The sequence below is a fragment of the Amia ocellicauda genome, chromosome 23, assembly GCF_036373705.1.
Source record: "Amia ocellicauda isolate fAmiCal2 chromosome 23, fAmiCal2.hap1, whole genome shotgun sequence".
Classification (NCBI taxonomy): Eukaryota; Metazoa; Chordata; class Actinopteri; order Amiiformes; family Amiidae; genus Amia; species Amia ocellicauda.
This window is the reverse complement of record NC_089872.1, coordinates 21,247,859-21,275,416: the sequence shown is the minus strand read 5'-3', so window position 1 is coordinate 21,275,416 and position 27,558 is coordinate 21,247,859. Positions and strand designations below refer to the sequence as shown.

The following is a 27,558-nucleotide window of genomic DNA, read 5'->3' as shown; positions in this document are numbered from 1 at the left end:
CCACATTACACATTAGAATCTACTCTTGTAGGGGACAAATGTGTCACAGCCTCATATTTATCACACAATCCCTTATGACATTTGTAAGCCGCATCTACCGCACTTTCTATGTAAAATAACAGTCTAGTTACTAATCTGTGTCCGTGAAAGCAGCCCTTTGTCTTTTCCTCGTCGGGCTCATATTTGCATATTCCTCTCGCAAACTGCTGCCTCACCTAAACTCTGCTACTGCTGCTTCAGTTGCAAACTACCTCTGAGATTAACCTGAACACGACCCTAACTATAATATATATCTCTATATAGCATGCAAAAAACAAGGACACATGCAAAGCATCTTCAGATCCTTTAAAGTCTAGTTTATTATTATTATAGATAATCTTTGAATCATCACTGTTCAGCACACTGCAGGATCAGGAGCACAGAGAGGAGGCAGCCCTGTGGGTCCAGGCGCAGAGAGGATGGGTTCTGCTCTGCTCACCGCAACGGTTCCTCCGAGCTTGGCTGCCGTGGGGTCCGGACAGTCACCTGGCCCGGCTCCGAGACGCCGCTCCTGGGCCAGACAGCGCCAATTGAGTAACGGCCAATCACAGACCGAGCAGTGTGAGCTCTAGACTTACAACACTCACTCGCTTTTCAAAATGAAACTTTGAAACAGTTCTTCTAACCCGATTCAACCTATTCCCCTCCCAGCCACCCACAGACTGCCCAAGAGCCGCTGCTGGGGTAGACATGAGCTGCAAGAGTCTGAAAGTCATCTGAAGCACATTACTCTTTTGATGTCACTGACAGATTTGAGCCACGAGAAAGGCATTTCAACAGGGACTTAGCAAGTTTGCAGATAATGAAACAAAGCAAGTTTTATTTTAATTCATTTCCAGATGCAAATGGTTTCCTTCATCTGGCAATCTTTGTAGAGCCGACACCGAGGGCAGAATGTGTCTATTGCCTCCAGGTGTTGGGTTTTATTGCGTACTTCAGGTGGGATCACACTATTCGCTCTGCACATCAGTAATCAGTGTACGAAGAGCAGCAACTGATGAACAAAATCTCAAATTTAAATGTACTATTTAAACTATGAAACTGTGACTGGAGAAACAGATGATGAGTATAACGCTGCAATTCAAAGCCAGTGTTGGAATATCGTTCCAGTCGTCTTATTCCTGGAAAACCATTACCAGTCTTGATAGTATGTGGATTTTTGTTTAGTTTATTGATTGACTTTAAAAAACAAAAAAGCACTTATTCTGCATCACTATCTTAACAGCCCTGTTACAGAAAGCATCTTTCTACACCGGTTACAATGGCTGTTGTGTCTCATTTGTCCTGTTTCTGCGCAGTGCTGCGTTGTGTGGCAGGCGGACACGACGACGGGCAGCAAGTGTCCAGATGTCCATTTTCAGAGGCTGGCCAGTCTACATCACATTTGATGAAAAGACTCGATGAGGGACGAGGCCAGATGCCGGGGTATTAAGCTGCAGCTGTGTCAGAAGCTGCCAAAAACACGAAACAGTTTAGGTGCCCCAGCAGCCACAGCGTCCGTGGTGACTGAAGCAGACATCCTGGCTTCTTCCGGGGAACACCAGGGCTGAGTCTTTGCAATTCTGTACAACACAGAAAACAGTGGTACGGCACAGTTAGAGCGAGACACGGGGGCTGCGGCCCTCGCACCGGCGCGATCGTCGTCCTTTCATTTGTCCGGTCTGGAAATGCAGCGCTGCGGTTTGCAACAAGCGCGGGGTCACCGCCTTTACTCGGTGTTTCAGATGAGAAGGCTGTGCATATTGATGGGCGGAACGGCTAAAGGAGTCGGCTGGTAAAGCAGGTAGATTTACTTGTCATCCAGTAAAGAAAACTCCTCCCTCCCAGAGCATCACTGGGTCAGACAGTCGGCCCGTCTCCTCGAGTCGCCCTCGTAACTCTGGATCCACTTCTTCTCGATCTGCACCTGCGGGACGTTCAGGGCAGACGGGTTAGTGCACAGGGCGGGGGGTTAATGAACGAGGTAGCGACTAAGGACTCGAGTCTACAACTTCGATCACACAAGCGCCAGTGCGGCTCTCTGCGCCGACTCGCTGGGTCTGTGATTCGTGCCTTACCTGGCAGTGGTAGTGTGCCTTGGAGACGATGTGCTTCTGGGGCTGAATATCGCTCTCGGTTCCCAGAGACTTCACCCGGGTCCCGGAGACGGCCGCCTCGGCCACGTCGAACTCCACAGTCACGAAGGGGCGCCAGTCGTCCGGGATCTCCTGGTCTGAGCCCAGCTCCAGCTTACAGGACAGGCAGTGCGGCTGGTCTGGGGCTGTGGGGAGAGGAGACACGCTGAGCGACAGTCCCCCACGAGAGACACTGGTCAGACACCCCCGCCTGCAGTGTCCATCCCCCAAGAGGCGCACTGTGAACACAGCGCCGGAATCAATCTCAAGATAACAGCAGACATAGGAAGCATTGATCACGGCTCGATCGATCAGCAGGGTTGAGAACTAAATGATCCCCTGAAGATCAATAATATCATATTATATTATATACACACACACACACAGTGCTTATAAAAAGTCTATCCTACCTGTGTTTTTGGTCGGCAGCCGCTCCACTCTCCACACGATGGCCCCGAAGGCGCTCTCGTACTTGACGGCGCCCACGGTCACCTGCATCACCGGCTCGGTGTCCGCCGCGCCGACGGAGCCCAGGCACGCGTTCCTGTTCATCCGGGCCTTCAGGGACTTCTGCCTGAGCAGAGCCACGGTGCGCGACACCTTGACCCAGTCTCCCGGAACCGACACCTGCAGGACGACGTTGTCGCACACCTGCCCCGGGTCCGGGGGGCCGCAGACTGCGAAGGCGGGTGACATGCTGAGGAAGACCTGCAGCTCGACGTAGGCCCCCTGCACCGTCACCACCGCCTTCACCGAGAAGGGCAGCTCCGCCGCGACGGACAGAGTCTTGAAGCGCATGAGCTCCACTCTGCAGGCGTCGGGCGGAGTGAACCGGACGAGCCGCGACCGCCGGAACTCGTCCTCGTTGACGCTCTTGTGGAAGAAGCAGTCGCCGATCTCCATCCAGGCCTCTCCCTCCTCCGGGCCGTAGCTGGGGTCCCGGCGGAGCAGCTGCAGGTCGTTCAGGGCGAGGAAGCACTCGGCCGGGCTGTTGACGAAGGCCAGGCAGTAGACCTGGGTCAGGGCGGCCCGCTCCAGCAGCGTCCCGTCCGTGCCCAGCCGGGCCCAGAAGCTGTCCTGGATGTGCAGCTGCAGCTCCTGCTCCTCGTAGTGCCTCCTCTGTTGTGAGTGGGGGGGCAGCCGCAGCAGCTCCTCCTCCACCGTGGCCAGCAGGTCCGAGAAGTCGGCGTGGTCCGTGGTGCCGAACTTCAGCAGCTGCTCCAGCTCCTGCACCTCGTGGACCACCTCCGCCTTGGGGTGGTAGCGCCTCCGCTCGGCGTACGCCGCATGCTCGATCTTCACCGTGTGGATCTTGCCGAGCTCACTGCAGCTCTCCAGCTTGGGCGGCGACAGGCGGCAGTACGGGTGCAGCTGCAGCTCTTTGAAGGGCGACTCCAGGCCTCTCTCGTAGAACATCTGCAGCACCCCGCCCGGCCGCAGACGCAGGTAGATGGGGCCCCACTGGCGGGACGACATGCGGTTCTTCTTCTCAGGGATCCGGAGCATCAGGTGCCAGCCGTCCCTACTCTGGCTGCGGAACAGCCCCCTGGGGATGAAGGACGGCCCCCCGCTCTCCTGGCTCCGCTGCACGGGGGCAGTGCCGCCCGGCTCCTCGTCCTCCTCGGCCCGCAGGCTCTCCAGCTTCTGGCAGAGGTAGGTGTAGGAGCGCTGGATCGGGTCTCCGGGCGGCTCGGGCCCATCCTTCCTGATGGAGAAGCGCGGCACGCCGGAATCGGAGTCAGAGGAGGAGCTGCCCGACCTGCGGCCGTCGCTCCAGAAGGGGTTGGAGTGGCCGCTGTTGTCCTGGAAGGCAGGGAACGGACTGGGTCCGACGGAGGAGAACAGGCACTGGGGACCGGTGGGCTGCGGGGTCTGGAGTCCTGGCCGGCTGCCATCCTGCGCCGGGGAGGGCAGGGGGGTGCCAGAGGACGAGGAGAAGCTCCAGAAGAAGCCGGGGGGCTCCCGGACCGGCGTGCACAGCGGGGTGTTGCTGGGGACACACGGGCCCCCGTTGGAGAACAGCAGGGGCGAGGTGAGGGGGCTGCCGCACAGCAGGGAGCTGCCGGGGAGGTCGTGCATGGCCGGCAGCGTCAGCTTCAGCACGTTGGGTTTGGGGACGCCGGCGCTGGCGGTGGCATCGGGCGGCCGGCAGGCAGCGCTGTCGTCCTCAAACGTCACCCAGTCGGGGTGGTCCATGGAGCCCGTGGGGCGTCTCGCTGGCTCTGCGCTGCAGGCTCTGCTGGGGGGAATACTGCGGAGGAAGCAAAACACACATCATTATCTACAAGAGCGCCCGGCTACACAAACACTGTTTCATTGTGCACGGCGTAGCGTGTGCTTCTAGGCGTGTGTTTTTATGGTAGGTAGGGTTAAAATGTGACTTGTACAACATCCCTGAGCAAAGACACTGCTACAGGTTCCTTCATGAGGACAAAACCTCATTCTGCATATTCTGAATTATTGTGAAAGTGCAAACATTTTCTCTGGCCAAATCAATTAAGTAAAGCAGTAACTAATATATACTGTATCTATAAAATCACATTGATACATATACACAGACACAGACATTGTACAGACTACACAACCTTTTTTTCTATTGTGAAGGTGCCATGTCAATGAAGTGCGTTACGTTCGGTGAGCGCTGCAGAAGACAGTGTAGTGAGGAAGACGCACTGGGCTCATGCTGTGTGAAGAGCACAGAGCATTCAATAGTGACAGCACCGCGCTGTCAGCACTGATGCACATCAATCAATCACCCTGAAGTTTAGTTCAGTTGGAGCAATAACACTGAATTGAACACAGGACAACACGGCCCCCCAGGCCTGCTCTTCTACACAGTGATCACACGCGCCTGTGACACGCTATCTTTAAAGGAAGCCATCCCCCGTTTATTCGACTGGGGTTTTAAAACATCAGCGTGCCGGTGTCTTCTACCCTCACGTGTGTGATTTAAACCCCGATTTAACCCTCTGCCTCCCAGCCCAGCCCTCAGAAACAGCTCCTCGCGGGCTCTTAATGACAGAATACGTCTGCTTGGCTGTGGGTTTTAAATGACAGGGTTTTAATTATGAAACTGTGGATTCTGAGCAGCAGCTTCCAAATCCTTCAAGTAGAAACAGCTGGAGAAACATAGAAAGTTACTTTATGTGAGCCCTGCCCCCCGCCCCCGCTCACACACACGCACGCAGAAACATTGCATCGCAGGTCTAGCCTATTGCATTTTAAAAGAATTCTAACCTACTTCCGAGCTGAAAAGGCTTTTAAAAATAGACTCAGACTTGAGTAACGACTGCTGAGTAACGGCTCAGGAACAGCATCAGGAGAACCGAACAGGAGACGGGTGCAAAATCCTTCTCCCTCCCTCCCTTCCTCCCTCTCTCAACCCTCTTAAAAACCGCTCCTTCTGAGAGTAATATCCGCTTTAATATAAACTGAGCACATATCCCTGGCTTGGTTGTGTCTTTGTTTAGCTCTTTTTGTTATCAAAAGCCATCAATAGGGATTAAGTGAAACAGGGAACATATTGCGTAAGAGGCCGCGATTCCCACAGCCTGCCAGAGCCGCGGCTCCGCTACCCTGTGGGGCTCTTTTATATGGCACGGTGATTTCGAACGCTTTAACTAAAATATGCTTAAACAAGCAGAACCATGGGAAGGCAATCAGATTGTTAATGGCACGTTTGCAGTCAGAACAACATATTTGATCCACGAAATTTGGGAAACAGTTCCAGTGCAGACAAAGGGGGAGGGGACAGGACTCTGTAATCAATTAACTAAATGGCTCCCTTCCACGCTGCTGCTGTGGAAAGCCCACGTCTGCAGGATGAGTTCGAAGCAACGCAGACATCAACAACATGCCAGAGGTCGGGTCAGCCTTCTGCACAGAAACGCTGTTCAAATTAACATCCTGGTCCGTGTAAAGATACTTTGGGACGTTAAGCCGTGTGCCGAACGCAGCGCCGTGTGAGAGCGCTACGGTTATAATCACCGTCATCAGACACCACCGCTTGACATCTGGGAAATGCCTCGCTCCCGAACCGGCATATCCACGGGCGCTTTTCTTAGCAGACGTTTTCAGGGATGTGCTTCTTGTGGTGGAGAGGGGCGCTGGGGTTACACAAAGCAGACTCGTCCAGAATTCTGGGCACTAACTGGGCACTGCGTTGACGCTGGAATGCTGGAGGACAATCACTGGAGCCAAAGTGATGATAATTGTGGCGTCCGGGCACATTGTGGGACCTAATCCCCCTTTAATAATGCTGCGCGTGTGAGTGCCAAGAACCAGCATTGAAACGCAGGTCCACACGCAGCCGGGCTGTGAGAAAGCAGGGTCTGAGAAAGCACACAATGCGGGGTCTGAAATCCCACTCGGCCCGGTCTGCTGCATCAGCAAGCAGCACCACCTCTCTGCCTGGGAGACGCACAGAGAGGTGTTGCTGCTTCCAGTCTCGGCAAAGAGGGACATTCGTTCTAGATCACAATTCCGAGTCAGGGAAGCTGACAGCGACCTCACGCCTCCATCCGATCATCGTGGCCTTTCCAGATGAGCGAGGAGGTAGGAAATGACATAAGCGTGTGCGGATGGAAGAACTCTTTCTCTCACTCCATGGTGCCGGGACAGAACCGACCCTAATCTGTTGATCTGTGTGTGTGTGTGTGTCGTTCATCCCCATCTGCCACTGTGGCAGGAATAAAACAAAAAGAAAAACTGAATCTGGCATCAGAAGTCATCCATGCATGCAGATGAGAAACTTAGCTTTAAAGCACATCTGTCCCCCAAGAAATGACTCGCTCGATCCCATAAAACAGAGCCGATACAGAAACAAACAAACACCGACGCCACCATCTACCACGACGTCAAAATAACACCTGAGGGAAGTCGCCCCCATTCTGGGTGTTCAAACATTGAAACAGAAGCCTGACCGGGCCTGAGAGGAAAAGCTTTCAATTAGTCGGCACACAAGGCAGCTTTCAACGGCAACATCACTCCAATATTCGAAGTCCCTTGTGGAGAATAATGCAGCCACTAACCAATTATCCTGATCAAATTAAGCATATTCATCCCAGCGAATCAAGGCTGTGTCCGGCCTCCACATGACAGCCACTCAGCGCCAGCCCTGCCCTGACCCGAGTTATTGTGTCGAAGCTGCACGACCACCTCTGGAAACCCGCAGAAGGAAACTGGCTCTCGTTCTCCTGAGCGGCCGCTTCACTAAAACTTCCCAATTAGCGTAATGCTGCGGTCCACGCGTATTATTAATATGCATCGTCAGTGCAGTGGCTTCATTTCATACTTCAGGTGCTCGTTTGCAGATAAACACAATGATTAAACGAGGGTTACCGTGCCCCTGGTGACGGCACTGTAGTAAAGATCATTGCCAGCATTTGAGCAGTAATGCTGTTGTCTTAAAGGCTTGCAAATCCCCGTCCTATTTTACCTATAAAGGTGTAGAAATGGTGTATATATCTCAACACGGACGCCACAAGGGGCAACCTATTACTACTGGCAATGTCCTGCATGTGACTCAGAAACCAAACAGAAACAGTTTGTCCCGAGTCCTGAAGTTTGTATCAACAAGCAGATCATTTCTCAATGGCTGCCAGACTGACCCTAGTGAAGGCTTCAGGGCAACACTGCCAGCCTTTAACGAGGGCAGTGGTGGAGACCGTTGGTGTGATCCCTGACGGAGCGCTCTGGTCCGCGGAGGGCGGTCTGAAGGAGCTGGCGTCCGTCTCTGTCGCTGCCCACAGTGGCACAGCACCAGGGGGGCAGAGATTCAGTCACCACCATCCTTTTCCATCATGGGATGCTCACTCAGAAATAGATCGAGCACAATTTCCTCTCATTTGTTCCCCTTCTTCTTCTAAAAACAGTTTCCCTGTGTAGCGGTTCTTGTATTAATCAGTATGGGCAGACAGACACGGTCATTAAAACAATGAAATAAAGACAAACCCCCTTAATCTTTGGGGGGTTCAATGAGTTTAACCAGGAAAACATACAGGTGCCCTCCTGCCTGGATGAGAAACAGATCTCTATGGCACGCAGATCATGACCCTGGCACCTCTGTCTGAGCAGCTCCAGGACAGGACAGTGTCCAGAGCGTCCAGTCGGCCCGTGGCACACGAAGCCTGGGCTCACGGGCTGAGCGAGAGGCTGGCCGGGGAGGGGCAGGCAGGCGGGGGCAGTGGACAGGGCTGGACACTCAGGCAGGAGCCAGACTGGAGCAAGAATGTGCCCCCAGGTCGGTCTGCCTCTCCGGTGTCCAGTTGTTTGCCACACTGGTCCTCTTGGGAACAGACAGCACTCAGGTTTTTATTCTCAGTTTATGTCTCAAGGTAAATAGCTTGTTATGGCTTAGAATGACTGTTTTTATGATAATTATAAGTATGATGTTAAATATTATATTTAGGCTGTAATTTGTAGTCATAAAAATTCAAATACTTCCAGCTGCCCCCTTTACATAAGCTGGCATGGCATGTGTGAAGGCGGGTGCAGTGGCGCAGTGTGGAGTGGCACAGGGGTTTGTTGTGGCATGTTGTCTAGAAACGGGGGCTGAATGAGGTTGGGGGTGCGGATCGTCACGACCCCGGGGCGGCGCTGGCCTGAAGCCCGACTGACAGGGACTCGCAGCGGGCAGGATGCGGGCAGGATGCGGGCAGGATGCGGGCAGGATGCGGGTCCTTCCATAAACCGACACAGCGGTGTCTCTGTTGTCTGTTTACCGCGGCCAGTCTCTTCTTTTCATCCTTTCATAGCCCAGTTCATTTAAATGGCTGCGACCAACATACCTCTAAACTAACGCAAAAAGTCCTCCTCCGGTTCATCTTTGGCTTTTGTTTTCTGCTGAAATCCAATCCCTGCCGCTCGCAATACTGTAAAACATCCAGCCTCTTTACTGAGCGCCAACATGCCGATCATACCGGAGCGACACCCCGGCACGACCAGGGCTGTGTCAACATCTGCAACATCTGGAAAGACTGTTACTGACGCCAAGAAGAAAGAAAAAGTGTCTCTTCGGCGCCTGGTAGAGAAGAGAGACCCCCCCCAAACAAAAGTTGCGACAAAGTAACCGGAGACGCGAGACCAGCGCCTGGGCAGCTTTGGACACGAATAACGGCGCTCTTACCGCGTCTGTGGGCCGGACCGGCTCGGTGGACTCAGCACACGCCGGACACGGCCATCCCGGCTGCTCTGACGAATCTGCCAAAATGGCAGAGAAGCGGCTCCGCGGTAAGAGACGAGCTGCGCCACCGGAGAGGAGACTGTGCTGGAGGCGGCGGGGCGCAGTGCACTGAGCGGAACAGCCTCCCTCCCCGCTGATGACACGGCAGCCCCCCGGCCCGCCCCCGGCCTGCCTCCTGCCTCCTGCCTGTCTCAAAGACTCGTGTGTGTTTTGCTCGTCTTGATTTGATTTGTGTCAAACTCGGGTTTAAAAAAGTTGTATATATTCACTTAGTTAGAAAAGGAAAGGCAGGCGATCAGCATCATTCAAAACATACATATTTAACATTCATAAATACATCCATCCAATACAGCCCAGCAAGAATACATGTGTTCGTCTATTTTATCAGTTATTTACTGAACACTGTCTTCTTGTGGCGCCTCCTGGGTCTGGGTTGGTGCGCCAAGGTCTCCGTGTCCTGAGCTGTGATGTGGGTCCCACCCAGAGGATCACACTACACACTACACACTACACACTACACACTACACACTACACACTACAGATCAGACGTGTTTGACGGGCAGCTGTGGTCTGCGCAGTGATGTGGTCTTGTTGGGGAGGGGAGAGGGGTATATATGAAGTGTACAGCCCTATAATCAAACATTATCATTCTTTAACTACCTCTAACTTCTGTAGGCATCATATTTTCAGGCTATATTAAAAGGTTATTGTTTTCCCCCCCATAAAAAAGATCTGTGTCCAAAAGCAAAAAGAAAAGCCATAAACAAATAAACAACCCTTAATAAGCAGCTACCAGACTCAGCCCACTCACTGTCACTGGTGTGTGGCCTTGAACTTAGCATGTTATTTAACTAATCCAAAGTGATGCACATGGGAACCCACTTAAACTGAATCTTCATACTAGTGCAAAGGGGTACCTTCACTCAGGGGTTAGGGAGCAGTGACTCTGCTGGGCTTCGAACCCAGAGGCGCTTCTCCTGCAGCCCTCAGCTCTCCCCCGGCGGGCGGAGCGGCGTGGGCGCTGTTGTGTCGTGGCCTGTTGTCTGTGCAGGCTGTTCTGCTCTTCCCTCGCAGGGAGACGTGCACAGTAATTGCAGCGCGGCGGGGGAAGCAGTCATTACCCGAGAGCGAGAGCAGCGAAACGCCACCGAGCCGCGGCCTGTCACACCCCCGGAGGGAGCGCAGCCGCTGCAGACGAGGCGCTTCGAGGGGGGTGGGTGGGGGTTACGGGGACGGAGACGCAGGACAGACCTCAGAAGGGGAGCGAGGACGGAGATGCCACCCAAACCCGTGCCATCGGAGTCCAGGAGCACAGACAAGGCCAAGTAAGACCACAAATATGAATCAGACGGACACAGAACGGCGCTGCTCATGGGGGTGGGCAGCTTGTTGTCGTTTCTCTCCTCCAAAAGCTTTAAGAGTTTTTGCTTAATTGCACCTTAGCAAGCAAACAAGACAGGGTTATTTATGGGCCTATTGTTTAACCAGGGAGCCAATCAGGAGCCACACAGGCGGCTCTTGGGGTTTCAGGGGGAGTCGATGTTGATCTGTAAAACAAAACGGCCCGTTGTGCTCTGCTGCCCAGATCCAGATAGGAACCCATCCAGCGCGGACCACAGGACCCAAACTGCCCCCCCAGCGGAGACCGTCACCAGCAGACCCACATCGAGGGGCCCGTCTTCTCGAGGAATGGGCCGAGGATGATCAAGCTAACGAAACAGAAACTCGTCTTGTGAGCGTCTCGTCTGCCCTCCCAGAGAAGGGAGTCACTCTGAAAGGCGGACAGGAACGGCTCCATCACTCTCGGCCTTTTCTCTCCGCTTTAATTAAGCCCGACCCTAACCTGCATAAATACCCTCCTGCTGTGCTTCTGCTCGTGGGCTACTGGGCTTCCTCTCGAGATACCCACGGCTCCCCACTTAAGACACATGCGGAGGAAACCTAAAAAAAAAAACAGCGCTGCCTGCCAAGGATATCCTTCGAGCTCGGCGTAGGAGCTGCGATCCCCCCCCGATTCCCAGCTGTGGGGGAGAGCCGGCCCTGAAGGCCAACGCTGCAGCTGTCCCTCACTAACAATAATAAATGGCTCCGGGAGATCGGACTGACCCCACACTGCCCCGGGACGAAATAACAAAAAACAACCCAAAACGCCTGTGCCAGTAATTCACTATAAATAAATACGAACTCATCATCAGCACTATTTTAAAGAGAACCACCCCCCCGGGCTGAAGGGCCTCCCGCTGCAGCAACACAACGCTGAGCGGCTGCGTCGATGTGTTAGTCATTGCCGGGCTCTCTCAGTACCAGCTGATTCAGTGTCCAGACCCGGTCAGAGTCTATTAATACTCTGCAGCAGAACAGCTTTTTCCAGCTGTTACCAAGAAAGAAAAAAAAAAGCAGAACTGAGAAGCATGGGTTTTTTCTGCTTCCGTTCTTTGTCCCAAAATACGTTTTTCCAGTGGAGAGCGAGAGACGACCTCAGGAGTTATAACACAACCACTGGAAACAGTTCTGTTATCTGCATTTCCAGATCTGCAGGGACACACGCACCCGGGGACACAAATGGAAATTGGGCTTCAAGGCATTCGAGACAGAAAACAGGAGACACTTCTTCACACAGAGAGGCGTCACAATCTGAACAAACTCCCCAGCGATGTGGCTGAAGAGACAATTTGGGAACATTCAAAAACAGACTGGATAGGATCCTTGATCACTTAGTTATTAATGGACACCAAACGAGCACGATGGGGCGAATGGCCTCCTCTCGTTAGGAAACCTTCATTTTGCAGAAGATGTTCACTGTGAAGCTGGCACAGATTCGGGTCTAGGTCAGGGATGGTGAACCTGTGGCACGCAGAGCTGTATAGCTGGGCACGCAAAGTGAGCAGCTATGTGCGTTTTTTTGCAGCCCATCAGTTGTCTCACCTGATTGGCACTTTAGAAAAACAGTCAGTGTATTTGTCAGTGACGGCGCCGCCCCCAAGTCACTGAGCAGCACCACGTTATTGTCTGAATGTTCATGGTTTAGGTCGGGTTCTTGTGCGCAGATTATCGCCGTTATGCGCAGAACTGCAGAATCCTCCGCTCCCATTGGCGGAGCTGCGCAGATCCGCGCACAACTGCGATAATCTGCCCTTCAGGGACGAGATGTTAATGTTATGATGACTTTATGCTGCGGTGGCACTGTGGACCGGCAGGAAGATGACAAACTGTGAGTCTGTCCTGCTGTGATTCACTGTGTCAGCAATGGACGTGTCCGTTCAGCACACGGGAAAGCACTTTGTTCACCGGTATCTCCTGTATGAAATGGAGAAATGGCCGCAAGCATTCATATTTAACACTGACACTTTAAAAACTTCATAAAGTTGACAAAAGAAAGCTGTAAATTCTCCAAAATAAATAAATTATGCCTTTGATTATAGAGTACATTTGTGCACACTCATAATCACGGTAGATTGATACCACTGCAGTGCCACACAATGTATATTTTAGTTATTTTACAAAATGTAAAAGCAGTAGATATTAAGTAAATATACGTTGACAAAATGTGCATTGGCAATGATTGAGTGCAAGTGCAAACAAAACACAAAACAGTATGAAGGGTTAATGCAGCCACATGAACAAACTTCTACTTCTTGTGTGTAACGCAGGGCAATGGAGAACTGGGGGTGGGTTGTGATTTGAATGGGGGTTTTAAATGTACTTTAGCATTACAATCCTAAAACTTCATGCGTGATAAAATGTGATTCATGCATTTTACTGCACTGTTTCACTGGATAGGATCCTTGATCACTTAGTTATTAATGGACATCAAACGAGCACGATGGGGCCAATGGCCTCCTCTCGATTGGACACTGTTCATAATAACGTTGTCTTTAAGAACATGGTTCAGAAACACAAACGCCACAACGCTGCGCTGAAGAGACACACAAACAACGGAGCAGTTTTTGACCATTTTATTGATACCATTAATGCAAACGTCTCAGGCCTGCACTCTGATCCGGTGAATCTGACACTCCAGACAGACTCGGGACTCGCTATGACTGCAGGATCGGACGTCCGGCCTCTCGCTGGAGACACGGCCATCTCCACGACTCACAGCGCTGGGTTTATAGGTTATATTCACATACACTTCCATTTGTCCCGTTTGTTGACAAACACATTCAGACGACACTAAACACCACGTCAGTAAGAGAAGAACAGGACATTCAGACACCCCCCCACCCCTCAGTTTCACATTAGCAATTAAAAAGTGTAATAATAATAAAAAAGTGCCCAGTCCGATTAAACACCACTCCTGCGTCTGTGGAGTCTCTCACAACACGGTCAATCCGGCGCCGATCCCCACGAGAAGCATGTCGGTCAGTTGGTACACGGATCACAGACACGGACACACGGCTATGGGGAAGAGGAATTGTGGGCTCTAGTGCAGTTCTGATCCGGTCTCCGCTCAGGGCACATGGGACCGGACCGGACCGGACCGGGGCGGGACAAGGGGAATCGCAGGAGAGGACGTGCGAGACAGGGACGACACGCCGGAAGCAGCTCTCTCTTACACGCGTGTGCGCTGACAGAGAAACGGGTGAATGACCGCTGCCTTCCGCTCCCGAACCGAAGAGCGAACCCGACTCGGAATAAGATCCGGGAGACGGCAGACCGATCTGTGTTGGGGTTTTGTCCGGCCGGGACCAGGAAGCTGCCGGGGGTTTGACACCGTAGGGCACAGCCAGCCAATCACGGCTTAGAAAGACATGGCTGGACTAAACATGGGCGATCCGAGTCCTGGGAAAATCGTCGCCGGCAAAATCACGATTGACGCGCGTGTTAAAGTTACGGTAAATATGTTTTTAAATGTAGTTTATAATCCCGTCAGTGTTGTCCCCGGCAAATCATTGTTATACTAGTCTAATCTAAAAAGTGGCGTGAGGCCCCACCCGGGAAACACACGGGAACAAACGACAACCTCCTGCGGTGAGGCCTGGTAGACGCATGGACTGAAACAGGCGCAGGACTGGCGGTGAATCGGTGCGTTGGTGAGGGGCTGCATTTTTAGTCTGATTATTTATTTATTTATTTATTTACACGCTACAGCCTCCTCCCCGTCCTCAGCTCGGGGGGGCTCTGCTCAGTTCAGCTCGTCAGCTCAGCCCCCGCCTCCTCGGACCAGGTCTCCCACTGAAGCCCCTCCCCCCCTCGCCCCCGGCACACAGGACAGCGGCTTCTTCTGCGGCGGGAGGCTCTTCACACTCAGCGATGGCGAGGGGCAGTGTCGCAGGCTGGGGGGCTGGGGGCTCCCGGTGCCCCGGCCGCCCCGTCTCAGTCCAGCGGTGAGGGCAGCGGAGGAGTCAGCCCCCCGGCCCCCCGTGCAGCCTGGCCACCCCCCCCCTCCTCTCCTCTCCGCACACGGGGCGGGCAGCCGGCCTCTAGCGACTCTTGTTCTTCTTGGCGTTCCCCTGAGACAGAAACCGGGCGTGAGAGAATACGACTCCATCGACACACACAGCACAATCACAGGACAACAACCCCCAGGAAAGGAACGCTCTCCACCCGAGGACAGAGCGCCGGCCCGGCCCAGAGCCCCCCCGTACAGAGCCTGCCCCTCCGAGCCACACAGCTGCTCGGTTGGAAACGGGTCCAGTCCCCGCCATGCCGAACATCACTGCCCTTATTGTGATATTCCACATCCAGGGCGACAATACATCCCATCATTGTTCCCACCCATCGATACAGCCGTCTTACTGGTGCATTCTGGGTACAGCGCCTCGCCCCCCCGCCCGGCCCACCTTGCTGCCCATCTTTAGGGTGTCGATCTCCTCCCTCTGGCGGCTCAGCGTCTCGTTCATGCTGCACAGGTGGTCGCTCATCATGCTCAGCTGGTCCTCGTAGCTCCGCTTGGTGGTGGTCAGCTCGTCCTGCGGGTCAGATTGCAGGTCACCAGGATGCCCCGCCCCGCCCCGCCCCACCCCGGCGTGTCTCGGTGCCCTGAGCCACACAGCCTGAGGGAGGGAGCCATGGAGGTCCGATCCCCACGCCTGAGCTCCACAATGATGCTTAATGACGCGACGCGCGAATCTCACAGGAGCAGTTCGGCTGTCAATCGCACGTGTAAGGAGGTTGGGGGTCAGGCCTAAAACATGTGCTCAACTGTGGAGCATTGTAAGGGTCAAAATTAAATCTTTAATTCATAAATTAATTTGTCAATTCATAAATGAATTAATACATAAAATCATTTAAATCATTTATTCATTTATGGGGGGGGTCGATCGATGGCGGTGTGATTGTGTAGTGGAGCTGCTGTGCTGCTGGGGAGGGACGAGTAGTGTTGACAATATTTCACAGTCCGTTTTGACCCGTGACAAGGACTTAAAAGTGTCCTAAGTGCTGTATTATGAATGTCCAATGAGCATAAGTAACAGAGTGCTGTAACCCCATACACACATCCTTTTCTCAATTTATACATTATTTTAAATGAATTCCAATAATTCAGTCATATGGACTACACCTAATTAGGGCACTGTACAGTGTATGTGCTGGAGCAGTGGTTAAGAAACACTGCTATGAACCAGAGGTTGTGGGTTCGATTCCACACAGTGGATGCATTATTACGTATGTAAAGATTTTTTTAAAGCACTTATCACAGGTCAAAATGGACTGTGAAATATTCTCAAAACTAGCCGTCCCTCCCCAGCAGCAGCGATCGCCCCGCCCCCTGCGTGAGATTGGTGCCTCATGAAGGGCAAACCCCGCCCCCTCGGGTAATTGACAAGCATTAGAAAAGTTTGTTTACCAACTGAAATTGAAAGATCACTTGGCAAACAGTGCAATAAATAAATTAATTGATTTATTTGATGTATTAATTTACGAATTAATGTATGAATTACGATGCTCCATACGCAACAGCAGGAGTGCAGACATTGCTGTGGGGTCCAGACACGCGTTCCTTATGAACTGGTGCCACGACTGAAGTGTTACATTACTACTCTACTACTACAACAACAACGAGCCGCACATACCTGCAGGCGGCTGATGTTCTGGGCGGCCGCCTTCAGCTCCTCCGTCAGCGTCTCCCGGGACTTCTCCGCCAGAGCCAGTCGTTTAGCCAGCGCTCGGCACTGCGGGGGGGAACCGCGCCGTGAGAACACACGCAACCAGGAAGCGACACCGGCGCACAAACAGGCCGCCAGCTCTGCGCGGCAACGGGGCCGAAAGCTGAACCCCAGCCGGGACCACAATCTCATCGCCCAACATCGGTCTCGCTAATTAATCAATGAATTCGTCTATAACCCCCCCAACTGACCTCGGCGTGGAAGTGCACGGCCTTGCTGTCGGCCACCTGCAGCTGGGCGGTGAGGTCGGCCACGCGCGCCATGTAGTGCGTCTTGATCAGCTGCTCCCGCGACTGCTCGTCCCCCGCCTGCACACACACAGCAGAGAGGCCCGTTACTCGCGACCTTTCACCCCCGAGTGAGGGAGCTGCTCGGAACATATACACCGTGAGTGACAGAGGGGGAAGGAGAAAGAAAGAGAAGGAAAGAAAGAAAAAAGGAAGAGAAAAGGAAAGAATGAAAGAAAAAGACTGCAGGGCCCCCCTGCCGGCCCTGTGCCGACACTCGTCTGTTACATAATCACACTCCTCCCTGGGGGGGGCACAGCCTCTGATTGGCCGTGGTGCGTCGGGGTCAGCGGGGCGGCTAAGCCGGGATTAACGCGCCCGTCGGAGGGTCAGCCCAGCCGATTAAGACACCGCTGCAGCTGGCAGCACCGGCACAGGCCGAGCCTCCTCTCCCTCCGGGGCTGGCTGCCGGTACCAGAGCGGCAGAACCGCGGGGCGTGAGAGACGTCCGTTCGGTGAAGTAAACATGCACAGACGCGCGACATCGTACACCCGTGCGGGAGGGAGTGAAGAGAATTGGACCAGTAATCGGAGCAGAGACGACAAGGAAATAGAAACCCAATGCCAGGAAATGAATGGCTGTGCCACGGTGGCTGTTACGGTGTTTGCCACCTTCACTCACCTCCTCGCTGGTCGGCGTCGTGCTCAGCAGGCCGATCTGGAGGCAGGAGAACAGAGAGATTAACCCCCCCTCACAACAAGCGCTCTCTCAGGAGCTGCCGCCCAGAAACGGACAACCGGTGATCCGCTGTGCCGAGAGAACGAGATGCCAGGCTGCTGTGGTGACCCCGGGGCGTGCGTGCCTGTGCCTGTGCCCACGGCGCTATGGCCTGGGGTTGGCATCGCTCCACTGTACGGAGAACACAGAGCAGCCGAGACTGACAGGAAGCACGGCAGCGGCGCCACGGCCGGGCCTCACCGTGACTCCTGCCAGATACCTACTGGGCACCTCAAACACTCTCCGTGTCCGAATGGCAGTTATAATTTTCAGCAGGTGGTAAAGTCGCGTCTCACCAGGCTGGCGGCGGACGTGGTCTCCTTCAGGCCGAGCTCCGGGGGCTCCTCCCCGTCCTGTCCGGGGGGTGCGGGTGCGTCCTGGGCGGCCGTGGGGGGCGGCTGTCCGGTCAAGGCGGCGCTCAGCTGGCCCTCGAGCTCGGCGATGCGCTGGCTCTCCTTCTCCAGCCGGATGCGGCCGAGCTGCGCCTCCAGGAGCCAGTGCTCCTTCTCCTGCTCCAGACGGGCGATCTTCTCCTGGCTCTGCTGCACCTGCGGGGCCGGGGGGACACGGGTCAGAACCACGGGGACGCGGGTCGATCCCGCCCAGAACACACAGCAGCCCGTCTTAAAACCAATTCACCGAGAGGCCCACAGTTATTATTCGGCGTCGGACGCTCAGTCGCGGTGAGAGGGGTGTCGGGGGGCTTACCTGCTGGGTGAGACCCTCGCGGCTCTCCGTGGAGCTGGTCAGCACTCTGCGGTTGGACAGCGCCTGGCTGTAGGGCACCGTCTCCGGCTGCGGCTAACAGGATACGACAGAGACATGCCAATAAAGCACCTTGAATTTGAATTTGAATTGAGAGTGACTGTCAGACAGACATGGGTCAGACAGGCAGAGAGAGAGAGCGCTCAAGAGGCGGTCAGAGATGTGCAGGAGGTCTCTGCCCCCCCACACAGTCACCCTTTCTCTGCCAATCTGACACCGGCGCTTCACCCTGAGCCTCCAAACTCATTAAGCAGGTGAGCAAACAGGCTCTTCTCACGCTCCAGCAAATCCCCCCTTTAATCCAATCAATCAATCACCGGCCCGGCCCAGCGACTCACCTTCCTGAGCGCCAGGATGTAGGCGGCGGCGCGGCTCTTGTTCTGCAGCATGGCCTCCGCCTGCAGGGGGTCGATGCCGGCCCGGCCCCCCCGTGGCCTGTAGCCCGCCGGCGCCGTGAAGAAGTCCAGGTTGTTGCTGAAGAACGTGGCGATCTGGACGAGCCGGGACAACAAGGCAGGATCAGAACTCATTCACTGACAGATAAATGAAACCGCGCTCAGCGGGACCTTTACCTTGCCGGTGCTGTTGGTCAGGGAGCCCAGGGAGGACAGGATGCACTCGTTGGTGGTCCTGAGCTTCTGTGTGACCGTCGGCAGCTCCTGCTCCAGAGTGGCCTTCTGGCTGTAGTGCTTAGACACATCTGAGGGACAGAGACAGACACAGACAGAGTGAGAGAAGGACGCACAGAGAAAGAGAGGGAGAGAGAGGACAGAGAGAGAGAGAGACACAGAGAGTGCGAGAAGGACGCAGAGAGAAAGAGAGGGAGAGAGGACAGAGACAGAGAGAGAGAGGACAGAGAGAAGGACGCAGAGAGGGAGAGAGGGAGAGAGAGGACAGAGAGAGAGAGAGAGAAGGATGCAGAGAGAGAGAGGACAGAGAGAAGGACGCAGAGAGAGAGGGAGAAGGCAAAACACCCCCAGAACAAGCAGGAACTAAAGACGCTGCAGTGCAGGCCTGGCAGAGCATCACCAGGGAAGAAACCCAGCATCTGCTGATGTCTATGGGTTCCAGACTTCAGGCAGTCATTGACTGCAAAGGATTTGCCACCAAGTTTTGAAACTCACAATTTAATTCATGATTATGTTAGTTTGTCCAAATACTTTTGAGCCCCTAAAATTGGGGGAGCACATATAAAAATGGGTGTAATTAATACACCGTTCACCTAATGTGGATGAAACTACTCTCACATTAAAGATGAAAGTCTGCACTTAAAGCACATCTTGATTGTTTCATTTTAAATCCATTGTGGTGGCGTACAGAGACAAAATGATGACAATCGTGTCGCTGTCCAGATATTTATGACCTGACTGTATGTGCTCTTCTGACCGGGTCTGAACAGACGCACTGTTACACAGCACCAAGCGTGTTATACACTTGTGTACAGAGGGCAGCAGGACGTTTCTACCCTTTGCTCCCTTCGTTTCCCCTTCTCTCCCGGTGAGACGCGCCCCGAGGCGGAAGGGCGTGCGTTACCTTTGACGGAGTCCTGCAGGCCGTGCAGACAGGCGGCCAGCTGTGTGAACACCGCGCTGCAGCTGCTGCGGGGGAGTGCCTCGGGCCTCGTACCTGCGGACACACAACACACGCTGAGCAACACAGTCTCATTACAGTAACACACTCACACACAGCCAGGGCCACAGTCTCGCTACAGTAACACACTCTCACACAGCCAGGGCCACAGTCTCACTACAGTAACACACTCTCACACACAGCCAGGGCCACAGTCTCACTACAGTAACACACTCTCACACACAGCCAGGGCCACAGTCTCACTACAGTAACACACTCTCACACACAGCCAGGGCCACAGTCTCACTACAGTAACACACTCTCACACAGCCAGGGCCACAGTCTCGCTACAGTAACACACTCTCACACACAGCCAGGGCCACAGTCTCACTACAGTAACACACTCTCACACAGCCAGGGCCACAGTCTCAGTACAGTAACACACTCTCACACACAGCCAGGGCCACAGTCTCACTACAGTAACACACTCACACACACAGCCAGGGCCACAGTCTCACTACAGTAACACACTCACACACACAGCCAGGGCCACAGTCTCACTACAGTAACACACTCTCACACACAGCCAGGGCCACAGTCTCACTACAGTAACACACTCTCACACAGCCAGGGCCACAGTCTCACTACAGTAACACACTCTCACACAGCCAGGGCCACAGTCTCACTACAGTAACACACTCTCACACAGCCAGGGCCACAGTCTCACTACAGTAACACACTCTCACACACAGCCAGGGCCACAGTCTCACTACAGTAACACACTCTCACACAGCCAGGGCCACAGTCTCACTACAGTAACACACTCTCACACAGCCAGGGCCACAGTCTCACTACAGTAACACACTCTCACACACAGCCAGGGCCACAGTCTCACTACAGTAACACACTCTCACACACAGCCAGGGCCACAGTCTCGCTACAGTAACACACACTCACACACAGCCAGGGCCACAGTCTCACTACAGTAACACACTCTCACACACAGCCAGGGCCACAGTCTCACTACAGTAACACACTCTCACACACAGCCAGGGCCACAGTCTCACTACAGTAACACACTCACACACAGCCAGGGCCACAGTCTCACTACAGTAACACACTCTCACACAGCCAGGGCCACAGTCTCACTACAGTAACACACTCACACACAGCCAGGGCCACAGTCTCACTACAGTAACACACTCTCACACACAGCCAGGGCCACAGTCTCACTACAGTAACACACTCTCACACAGCCAGGGCCACAGTCTCACTACAGTAACACACTCTCACACACAGCCAGGGCCACAGTCTCACTACAGTAACACACTCACACACACAGCCAGGGCCACAGTCTCACTACAGTAACACACTCACACACACAGCCAGGGCCACAGTCTCACTACAGTAACACACTCTCACACAGCCAGGGCCACAGTCTCACTACAGTAACACACTCTCACACAGCCAGGGCCACAGTCTCACTACAGTAACACACTCACACACACAGCCAGGGCCACAGTCTCACTACAGTAACACACTCTCACACACAGCCAGGGCCACAGTCTCACTACAGTAACACACTCTCACACAGCCAGGGCCACAGTCTCACTACAGTAACACACTCTCACACAGCCAGGGCCACAGTCTCACTACAGTAACACACTCTCACACAGCCAGGGCCACAGTCTCACTACAGTAACACACTCTCACACACAGCCAGGGCCACAGTCTCACTACAGTAACACACTCTCACACACAGCCAGGGCCACAGTCTCACTACAGTAACACACTCTCACACAGCCAGGGCCACAGTCTCACTACAGTAACACACTCTCACACAGCCAGGGCCACAGTCTCACTACAGTAACACACTCTCACACACAGCCAGGGCCACAGTCTCACTACAGTAACACACTCACACACAGCCAGGGCCACAGTCTCACTACAGTAACACACTCTCACACACAGCCAGGGCCACAGTCTCACTACAGTAACACACTCTCACACAGCCAGGGCCACAGTCTCACTACAGTAACACACTCACACACAGCCAGGGCCACAGTCTCACTACAGTAACACACTCTCACACAGCCAGGGCCACAGTCTCACTACAGTAACACACTCTCACACAGCCAGGGCCACAGTCTCACTACAGTAACACACTCTCACACACAGCCAGGGCCACAGTCTCACTACAGTAACACACTCTCACACACAGCCAGGGCCACAGTCTCACTACAGTAACACACTCTCACACAGCCAGGGCCACAGTCTCACTACAGTAACACACTCTCACACAGCCAGGGCCACACTCGGACACACGGCCTACACCCAACGCAACACAGAAGTGCAGAAAGACAGTCGAACACTTGTCCAGAGGGAATTGTTTACTCTTGGGAATAACAATAATAATAATCATACACATGCAGAGATACAGGTGTGACAATGTTGCGCTGTCTTACCCCTGTATTCTAACCTAAACGGACGTGAAAATGTGCTAAACGTTTTGGAATGCTACTCCCAGCAAAAGTAAGTGTCAGTAACTTCTACCTCCTACCCTGAGCGAGGAGTGATTTTACTCCTAAACTACCTTTCAGTGAGATTCCTAGGAGTAACTCTGAGATGTTTTGTGCATACGGGCCCTGGTCTGAGACAGGAAGTGCCTAAACGCTGCTCTTCCCCTCAGTTTGAGCTGCATCTCAGAAGTGTGAGCTCCCCCTGGTGGCAAACCGCTGGCATGACCTGATCTCTAACACCAGCACAGATGCGTGTGCATGTGCGTGTGTGTCGGGGGCTCGGGGGGGACACTCACTGGGCAGGGCCAGCAGGCTGATGTACGTCTGCAGCTTCTCGAAGGCCGCGGTCATCCTCCGCATGTCCGCCTGCAGCTCGCGGTTCTTGGCGGTCAGGGCCGATGTGCAGAGCGGCGACTCGCACTCCTCGTCCAGACTGCGGGGGACACGGAGACGCGGTCAGGAGGACACGCTCTCGCACATACATGAGCAACCCCAGCGACTACCACACACCCTCCACCTCACCCTTACGATCTCTGGGCTCTGAGAAGCGGGTCAACATCACAGCACTACGTCACTGTACACAAATTGAAGTATAAATGCACATTTGCATCTCACTCTCAGCCCTGAATATAAACATTTCAAAGTAAGTAAAGACCTTTTCAGCTGGTAGGGGAGGATCTTCTGCAGGAAGCGCGTGTAGGACGTGAAATGGTCCGAGAAGTCCTTTAGCTTCACGGTCGTCTCCTGGAACAATAGGAAGCACAATTCAGTCGGACGACCACTGTCACCGTTGAGTGCGAGGCGGGGGGCCGGGGTCAGAAAGAGGGAGAGACACAGAGACGCGGAGACACAAGTCCCATTCACACTTCCCCACATTTCCCTGTTTTGCCAGCTTCCAATTCTATCGTGTTTACTGGGCTCTTGATTCTAACCAGGGCGCCGGTTCGGTTGGGACTCACTACCAAGAACTAGTCAGCAGGGAAAGTTCGGTTTGATTGGAAAACTAGTGACACAGGAGGGTCTCGGTTCTTTTTCAAAAAGAAAACGAACTCCACATTTCACCCAAAAAGTATAGCAGCATAGTGTTCAATAACTGCATACAGCGTGTTTAAATATTGGTGCATTCATGATACATTCGTCACAGACTGTGGCAATTGTTCCAGTGTGAATGGTGTTACAGAGACACAGAGCGAGAGAGAGAGACACCGACGGTACTGACCAGAGTGGTGACCGTGTGCTCGGTGATGCTCTCAAAAAGCCGCAGGAGCCCGTCCTCCAGGGGGCGCACGTAGGCCGCGTTCTCGTGCAGGTGCTGGGAGAACCTCTGGTTGAGGGGCGAGACGGGCTCCAGCGCGGAGTCGCGGGGGTAGATGTGGGCGCGTTGCTCGCTGTAGGTGTGCAGGTTGAGCAGCGCCGGCACCAGGTCCTGCACCAAGCCCAGCGCCTGACCGGCCACGTCCCGCGCCTTCAGCTGCGCACAGGGAACACGGCAGCGTCACGGGCCGCACACGGAACCACCCCTCTCCAAGCCTGGCACAACCTCCCGCCCCCTTCCTACAGCTTCCTTCCCGCGCCTCGTCCTTCCTGTCCAGGGGGCCAGGTGCTTCCAGAGTTACTGGGCCCGGCCCACTCTGAGCTCAGACACCAGTAGCGTTAGGACAGATCAGCACCAATACGGGCCCAGGTGAGCCGGCGAGAACCACAGCAGCACCTACCTGATGCCTTCTGTTGTGAGGAGGGACGTTCAGCGTGTTGAACTGGCTGTGCTCTGGGGGAGGGAGGGAGGGAGAGAGAGAGAGAGAGAGAGAGCGCAATGTCACCGTCACTCACCCACAAGGACACCCTCCTTCACAGACACAGCTGGCCAGTTTATCTCCTTCACATGCTGCTCTGTGGAGTGCCTCGGTGGGCAGGGTGTGTGCAGGGTGTGCGTGTGAGACTCACTGGTGTCGTTGAAGGGGACCTTCTCCTGGATGATGCTCACGCTCTCCTCCAGCTGTTGGCTCAGCTCCGCCTGGAACCTCTTCAGCTGCTGCTGGCTGTGGAGAGCGCGGCACTGAGACACAAGCACACACAACCCGACACGACCTGGCCCCGAGAAGGAAGCCCGTGGAGACACTGAACCCAGAGCTCTATTCCCTGTTCCCGTTCTCCGCGCTGACAGCGGTGCCGAGGGGGAAGTGACCGCAGGGCCCGACTGAGGGGCCTCATACTCCCTCATCAGCTACACCGTTGCCTGTTCAGCCAATATAGTCAGACCTGCATCTTAATCAGTATTTAAGCCACATCTCTTACCACTCGTCAGTCCTCAGTCTGCAGTCCTTCGCCTCTCGCTCCAGCGTCTGGGATTTCACCTGTAGAACAACAACAATAAACGCGTGACGCAGCGTCTCTACCGCCGACTGACCCGCCGGGCCCTCGGTCGCACTCTAGGTGACGGAGCCGGCTCAGCAGCCCGGGCCGAGCTCCTGGTGTCCCTCCTCCCCGCCGGGGGCTCTGCCGGCGCTCACCTCCAGCTTGGCGCGGTCGTTCTGCAGCCTCTCGATGGTCTCCATGTACTTGTGGGTCAGCCCGTCCACCACGGCTTGGTGCTGCCCCGCGTCGCGCTCCAGGACCTCCAGGCGCTCCTTCAGCTGGGCCTCCTGGCGCCGGTGCTGCTCGTCCGCCTCGAAGAACTGAGAGAGAGAGGGAGAGACCCTGCTCACACGCCACTCAACCCCCGAGTCTTCTCACACCGCTCGACACCTCCACCGCTCAGAGAGAAGACGCACTGACCACAGAGACCGAGACACGCACTGCACAGAGCCCTCACACACGCACGCCGCCCGCACAGGGCACCGCACCACGGTCACCGGGCCGGGCCGCCCCTCACCTGGATGTGCAGGCGCTCGTTCTCCTCGATCTTCTTCTGCAGGTCCTCGTCGAACACCGTCTGGTGCTGCAGGCCCTGCTGGGAGGGAGAGTCACCCGCTTTCTGCTGCAGCGGAGAGAGAGAGAGAGGGATAAGAGAATAAGAAAGAATGAGACAGAAGGGAGAATCAGAGGAGGAAGATGGAAGGAGAAGAGCAAAGACACGAGAGGTGGAGACACACAGACACCGCCTGGCCCGAGTGCGAGACCTTGCCGCGCCAGAGCCGTGCCCTCGGCCCGCCCCTGCTCTCGGCGGCGGCGCCCTACCTTGCCCCTCTTGCCCCGCACCTCGCCCGCCGCCAGCTCCTCCTGCAGCAGCTCCACACGCTTGGCCAGCTGCTGGTTCCTGAAGCTCAGGCTGTCCATCTCCTGCTCCACCTTCCTCAGGCTCTGCTCCCTCTGCTTGAGCTGCTCCTGAGAGGCGGAGAGACAATGCGGCGTTTCAGTTGGAGATCCGGTGCGTTTGTGTCCGTTTGGAAAGCCCCGGTATGCCCGTGTGCCCCAGAGAGAGGACCCTGCCCTGAACACAGAGGCCTCCATGGGGCAGCAGAGTCAGGTACAGGGACAGAGAGGACAGCAGCAGCGTGCCTCACGGGAACAGGGCCGACGTCCTACCTTGAGAGAAGCGGAGCTGCCCTGCTCGTCCACCACGGCCTTCTTCAGCACCTGGTTCTGAGCCCGGAGCTGCGGCAAAGGGAAGCACCGATAAATCAGACTGGACCGCAGCTGCACACACGCACTGTAGCACACGACCGCACAGCCCTGCACACAGTGGCACAGACACACACTGCAGCGCACTGGGTACAGAGGCAGCCGCTGAAGCTTGCCTAATGGCATGTTTTTTCTTCTCCTGCCTAACAAAACAGGAACAAAGTCTTCTCATCCCCCCTCGCAGGGCCAGGTCATGTGATGCACTTTCAGCAGCATGGCGCACATGAACTGACCCGGGTCAGGTGACGAGGTGACACTGGAAGAGCAGGGGGAGAGCAGTGCCATTAAACAACACCCTGAGGAAACAGCAGTCACAGGGTGCGCACAGCACCGACACCTCCACACATACCCAATTCACTCCCAGTGAAGTCCAGGGTCCGGTGCTGGAACTGGGCATGACGTAATGCTACAGTTTCAATGCCTGTCCCATGAGGAGCGACCTGTCACCATGCACAATGCAGACTGTTTTAAATGTCATTCACACACTCTGGCTGTATCTGCACCGATTTCCTTCATTTTAATCATCAAGACTCCGATTCCCACCACCTGTCTAACAATTAAGGCTTCAATTACGTAACTGACAGCTCGGTTGGGACACAAACCAGCAGGGTGGGGGGTCCTGCGGGACAGATGACACAGTCTTCAGGGTGGGATGGATGCAGCCCGCCTTACCTTGGAGTACTCCTGGGCCAGCTTCGTGTACTTGGACTGCAGATCCGCTGCCATGGCCGCCGCCGTTCAACACAGACACCCAGGGACGGGAGAGGAGGACGGGAGATCGGGCTGAAACGGTGCCGGAGCCCCGACCCCGCGGAGACCGTGTGCCGCCCAGGCAGCGCCCTGCTCCGCCGCGTCACTCTGGCCGATGTCAGCTCTCCGCAGCTCCACAGCGCATCTCTACACAGGCGGGCGGGAGGGCGGAATGGCGGCTGCTGTCAGTGGCTGGTTCCCCGGCCCTCGCAATGGCCGATTCTGCCGATCCAGCGGCCAGCGAGCTGCTGCTGTGCGGGCTTTGCGCTCTCAGACGCGGCGCTCTGGCGGCGTGTGTCGCTCTCGCTTTGCGCGGATCCGCATCCAAACGCCACTTCCGCAACTGAGGGTCAAAGTTCAACAAAACAGACTGTGCGTCGGAGCCATAGACATGCAATAGAGGTAGATTAACGCACTTCCGTGAGTGAGGTGTCTGTCCTCCATCTTGGGTGAGGATAAACCTCGCTCCTGAAAGAGCTTAAGCAACGATAACATGCCGCTAAATACTAACTTTTAGGGATTTTATTTCTGTGGATTTCGGAAGAACGATACTATACCATTACATCACTTTTTCATACATACCTGAGATCATTTTTATAGGCTACATTTCGTGTTAGTGTTTATTTCCTATTTGCAGTGCAGTCATCTTATTATCACTCAAGATGGCCCCGCGGTTTCCACTAACACACGCATGTATGGATCTTTGTTGATAGATGTCTATGGTCGGAGTAGACATGACGTCTTATGACTAACTTTACAGCCACTTTTAAATCAAAATCTTTGCCAGAAAGAGCAAAGGACTCCGACTTCCCGGCCGACTCTATTACCAGAGGGGGTGGGTAGTGAATGGTGTTCACTGCGCTACCAACTGCAGCCTACAGGGGCAG

At 54.6% G+C, this 27,558-nt stretch overlaps 2 protein-coding genes across 7 annotated transcripts; both read right to left on the bottom strand.

Moving 5' to 3' along the window:
* Positions 1 to 1,191: 1,191 nt before the first annotated feature.
* Positions 1,192 to 9,453, bottom strand: ston1 (stonin 1). The gene is made up of 4 exons (XM_066696550.1): positions 9,280 to 9,453; positions 2,564 to 4,404; positions 2,097 to 2,299; positions 1,192 to 1,945 (listed from the first exon to the last, which is right to left on the bottom strand). The coding sequence occupies exons 2-4, from the start codon at positions 4,347 to 4,349 to the stop codon at positions 1,871 to 1,873; spliced, it is 2,064 nt and encodes a 687-aa protein (XP_066552647.1). The 5' UTR covers positions 4,350 to 4,404; positions 9,280 to 9,453; the 3' UTR covers positions 1,192 to 1,870.
* A 3,824-nt stretch (positions 9,454 to 13,277) lies between these two features.
* Positions 13,278 to 27,014, bottom strand: ppp1r21 (protein phosphatase 1, regulatory subunit 21). 6 transcript variants are annotated; one of them, XM_066696682.1, is made up of 21 exons: positions 26,594 to 27,014; positions 25,826 to 25,894; positions 25,478 to 25,624; positions 25,173 to 25,274; positions 24,811 to 24,975; positions 24,596 to 24,654; positions 24,245 to 24,339; positions 24,016 to 24,068; positions 23,520 to 23,771; positions 22,956 to 23,044; positions 22,597 to 22,733; positions 19,746 to 19,838; positions 18,785 to 18,912; positions 18,551 to 18,703; positions 18,156 to 18,248; positions 17,744 to 17,995; positions 17,352 to 17,387; positions 16,634 to 16,750; positions 16,350 to 16,448; positions 15,120 to 15,248; positions 13,278 to 14,789 (listed from the first exon to the last, which is right to left on the bottom strand). In XM_066696682.1, exons 1-21 carry the CDS (start codon positions 26,645 to 26,647, stop codon positions 14,760 to 14,762), a joined length of 2,352 nt encoding a protein of 783 aa, XP_066552779.1. In that variant the 5' UTR covers positions 26,648 to 27,014; the 3' UTR covers positions 13,278 to 14,759. The 6 variants fall into 6 exon arrangements, with proteins under 6 accessions (XP_066552779.1, XP_066552778.1, XP_066552780.1 ...); XM_066696681.1 differs by having other exon boundaries at positions 25,173 to 25,277; positions 26,594 to 27,013; XM_066696683.1 differs by having other exon boundaries at positions 25,173 to 25,277; positions 25,499 to 25,624; positions 26,594 to 27,013.
* Positions 27,015 to 27,558: the final 544 nt, after the last annotated feature.

Excerpts from the sequence above, each read along its gene's own strand:
- ston1 (XM_066696550.1), bottom strand. The coding sequence starts at position 4,349 with ATGGACCACCCCGACTGGGTGACGTTTGAGGACGACAGCGCTGCCTGC. Across the intron at positions 2,300-2,563 it reads GCTGCCGACCAAAAACACAG|CCCCAGACCAGCCGCACTGC; the intron begins GTAGGATAGACT and ends CTCTCCCCACAG. Across the intron at positions 1,946-2,096 it reads AGGCACACTACCACTGCCAG|GTGCAGATCGAGAAGAAGTG; the intron begins GTAAGGCACGAA and ends AACGTCCCGCAG.
- ppp1r21 (XM_066696681.1), bottom strand. The coding sequence starts at position 26,647 with ATGGCAGCGGATCTGCAGTCCAAGTACACGAAGCTGGCCCAGGAGTAC. Across the intron at positions 16,449-16,633 it reads CCGTGCACTTCCACGCCGAG|TGCCGAGCGCTGGCTAAACG; the intron begins GTCAGTTGGGGG and ends TCCCCCCCGCAG. Across the intron at positions 14,790-15,119 it reads CCCTAAAGATGGGCAGCAAG|GGGAACGCCAAGAAGAACAA; the intron begins GTGGGCCGGGCG and ends TTTCTGTCTCAG.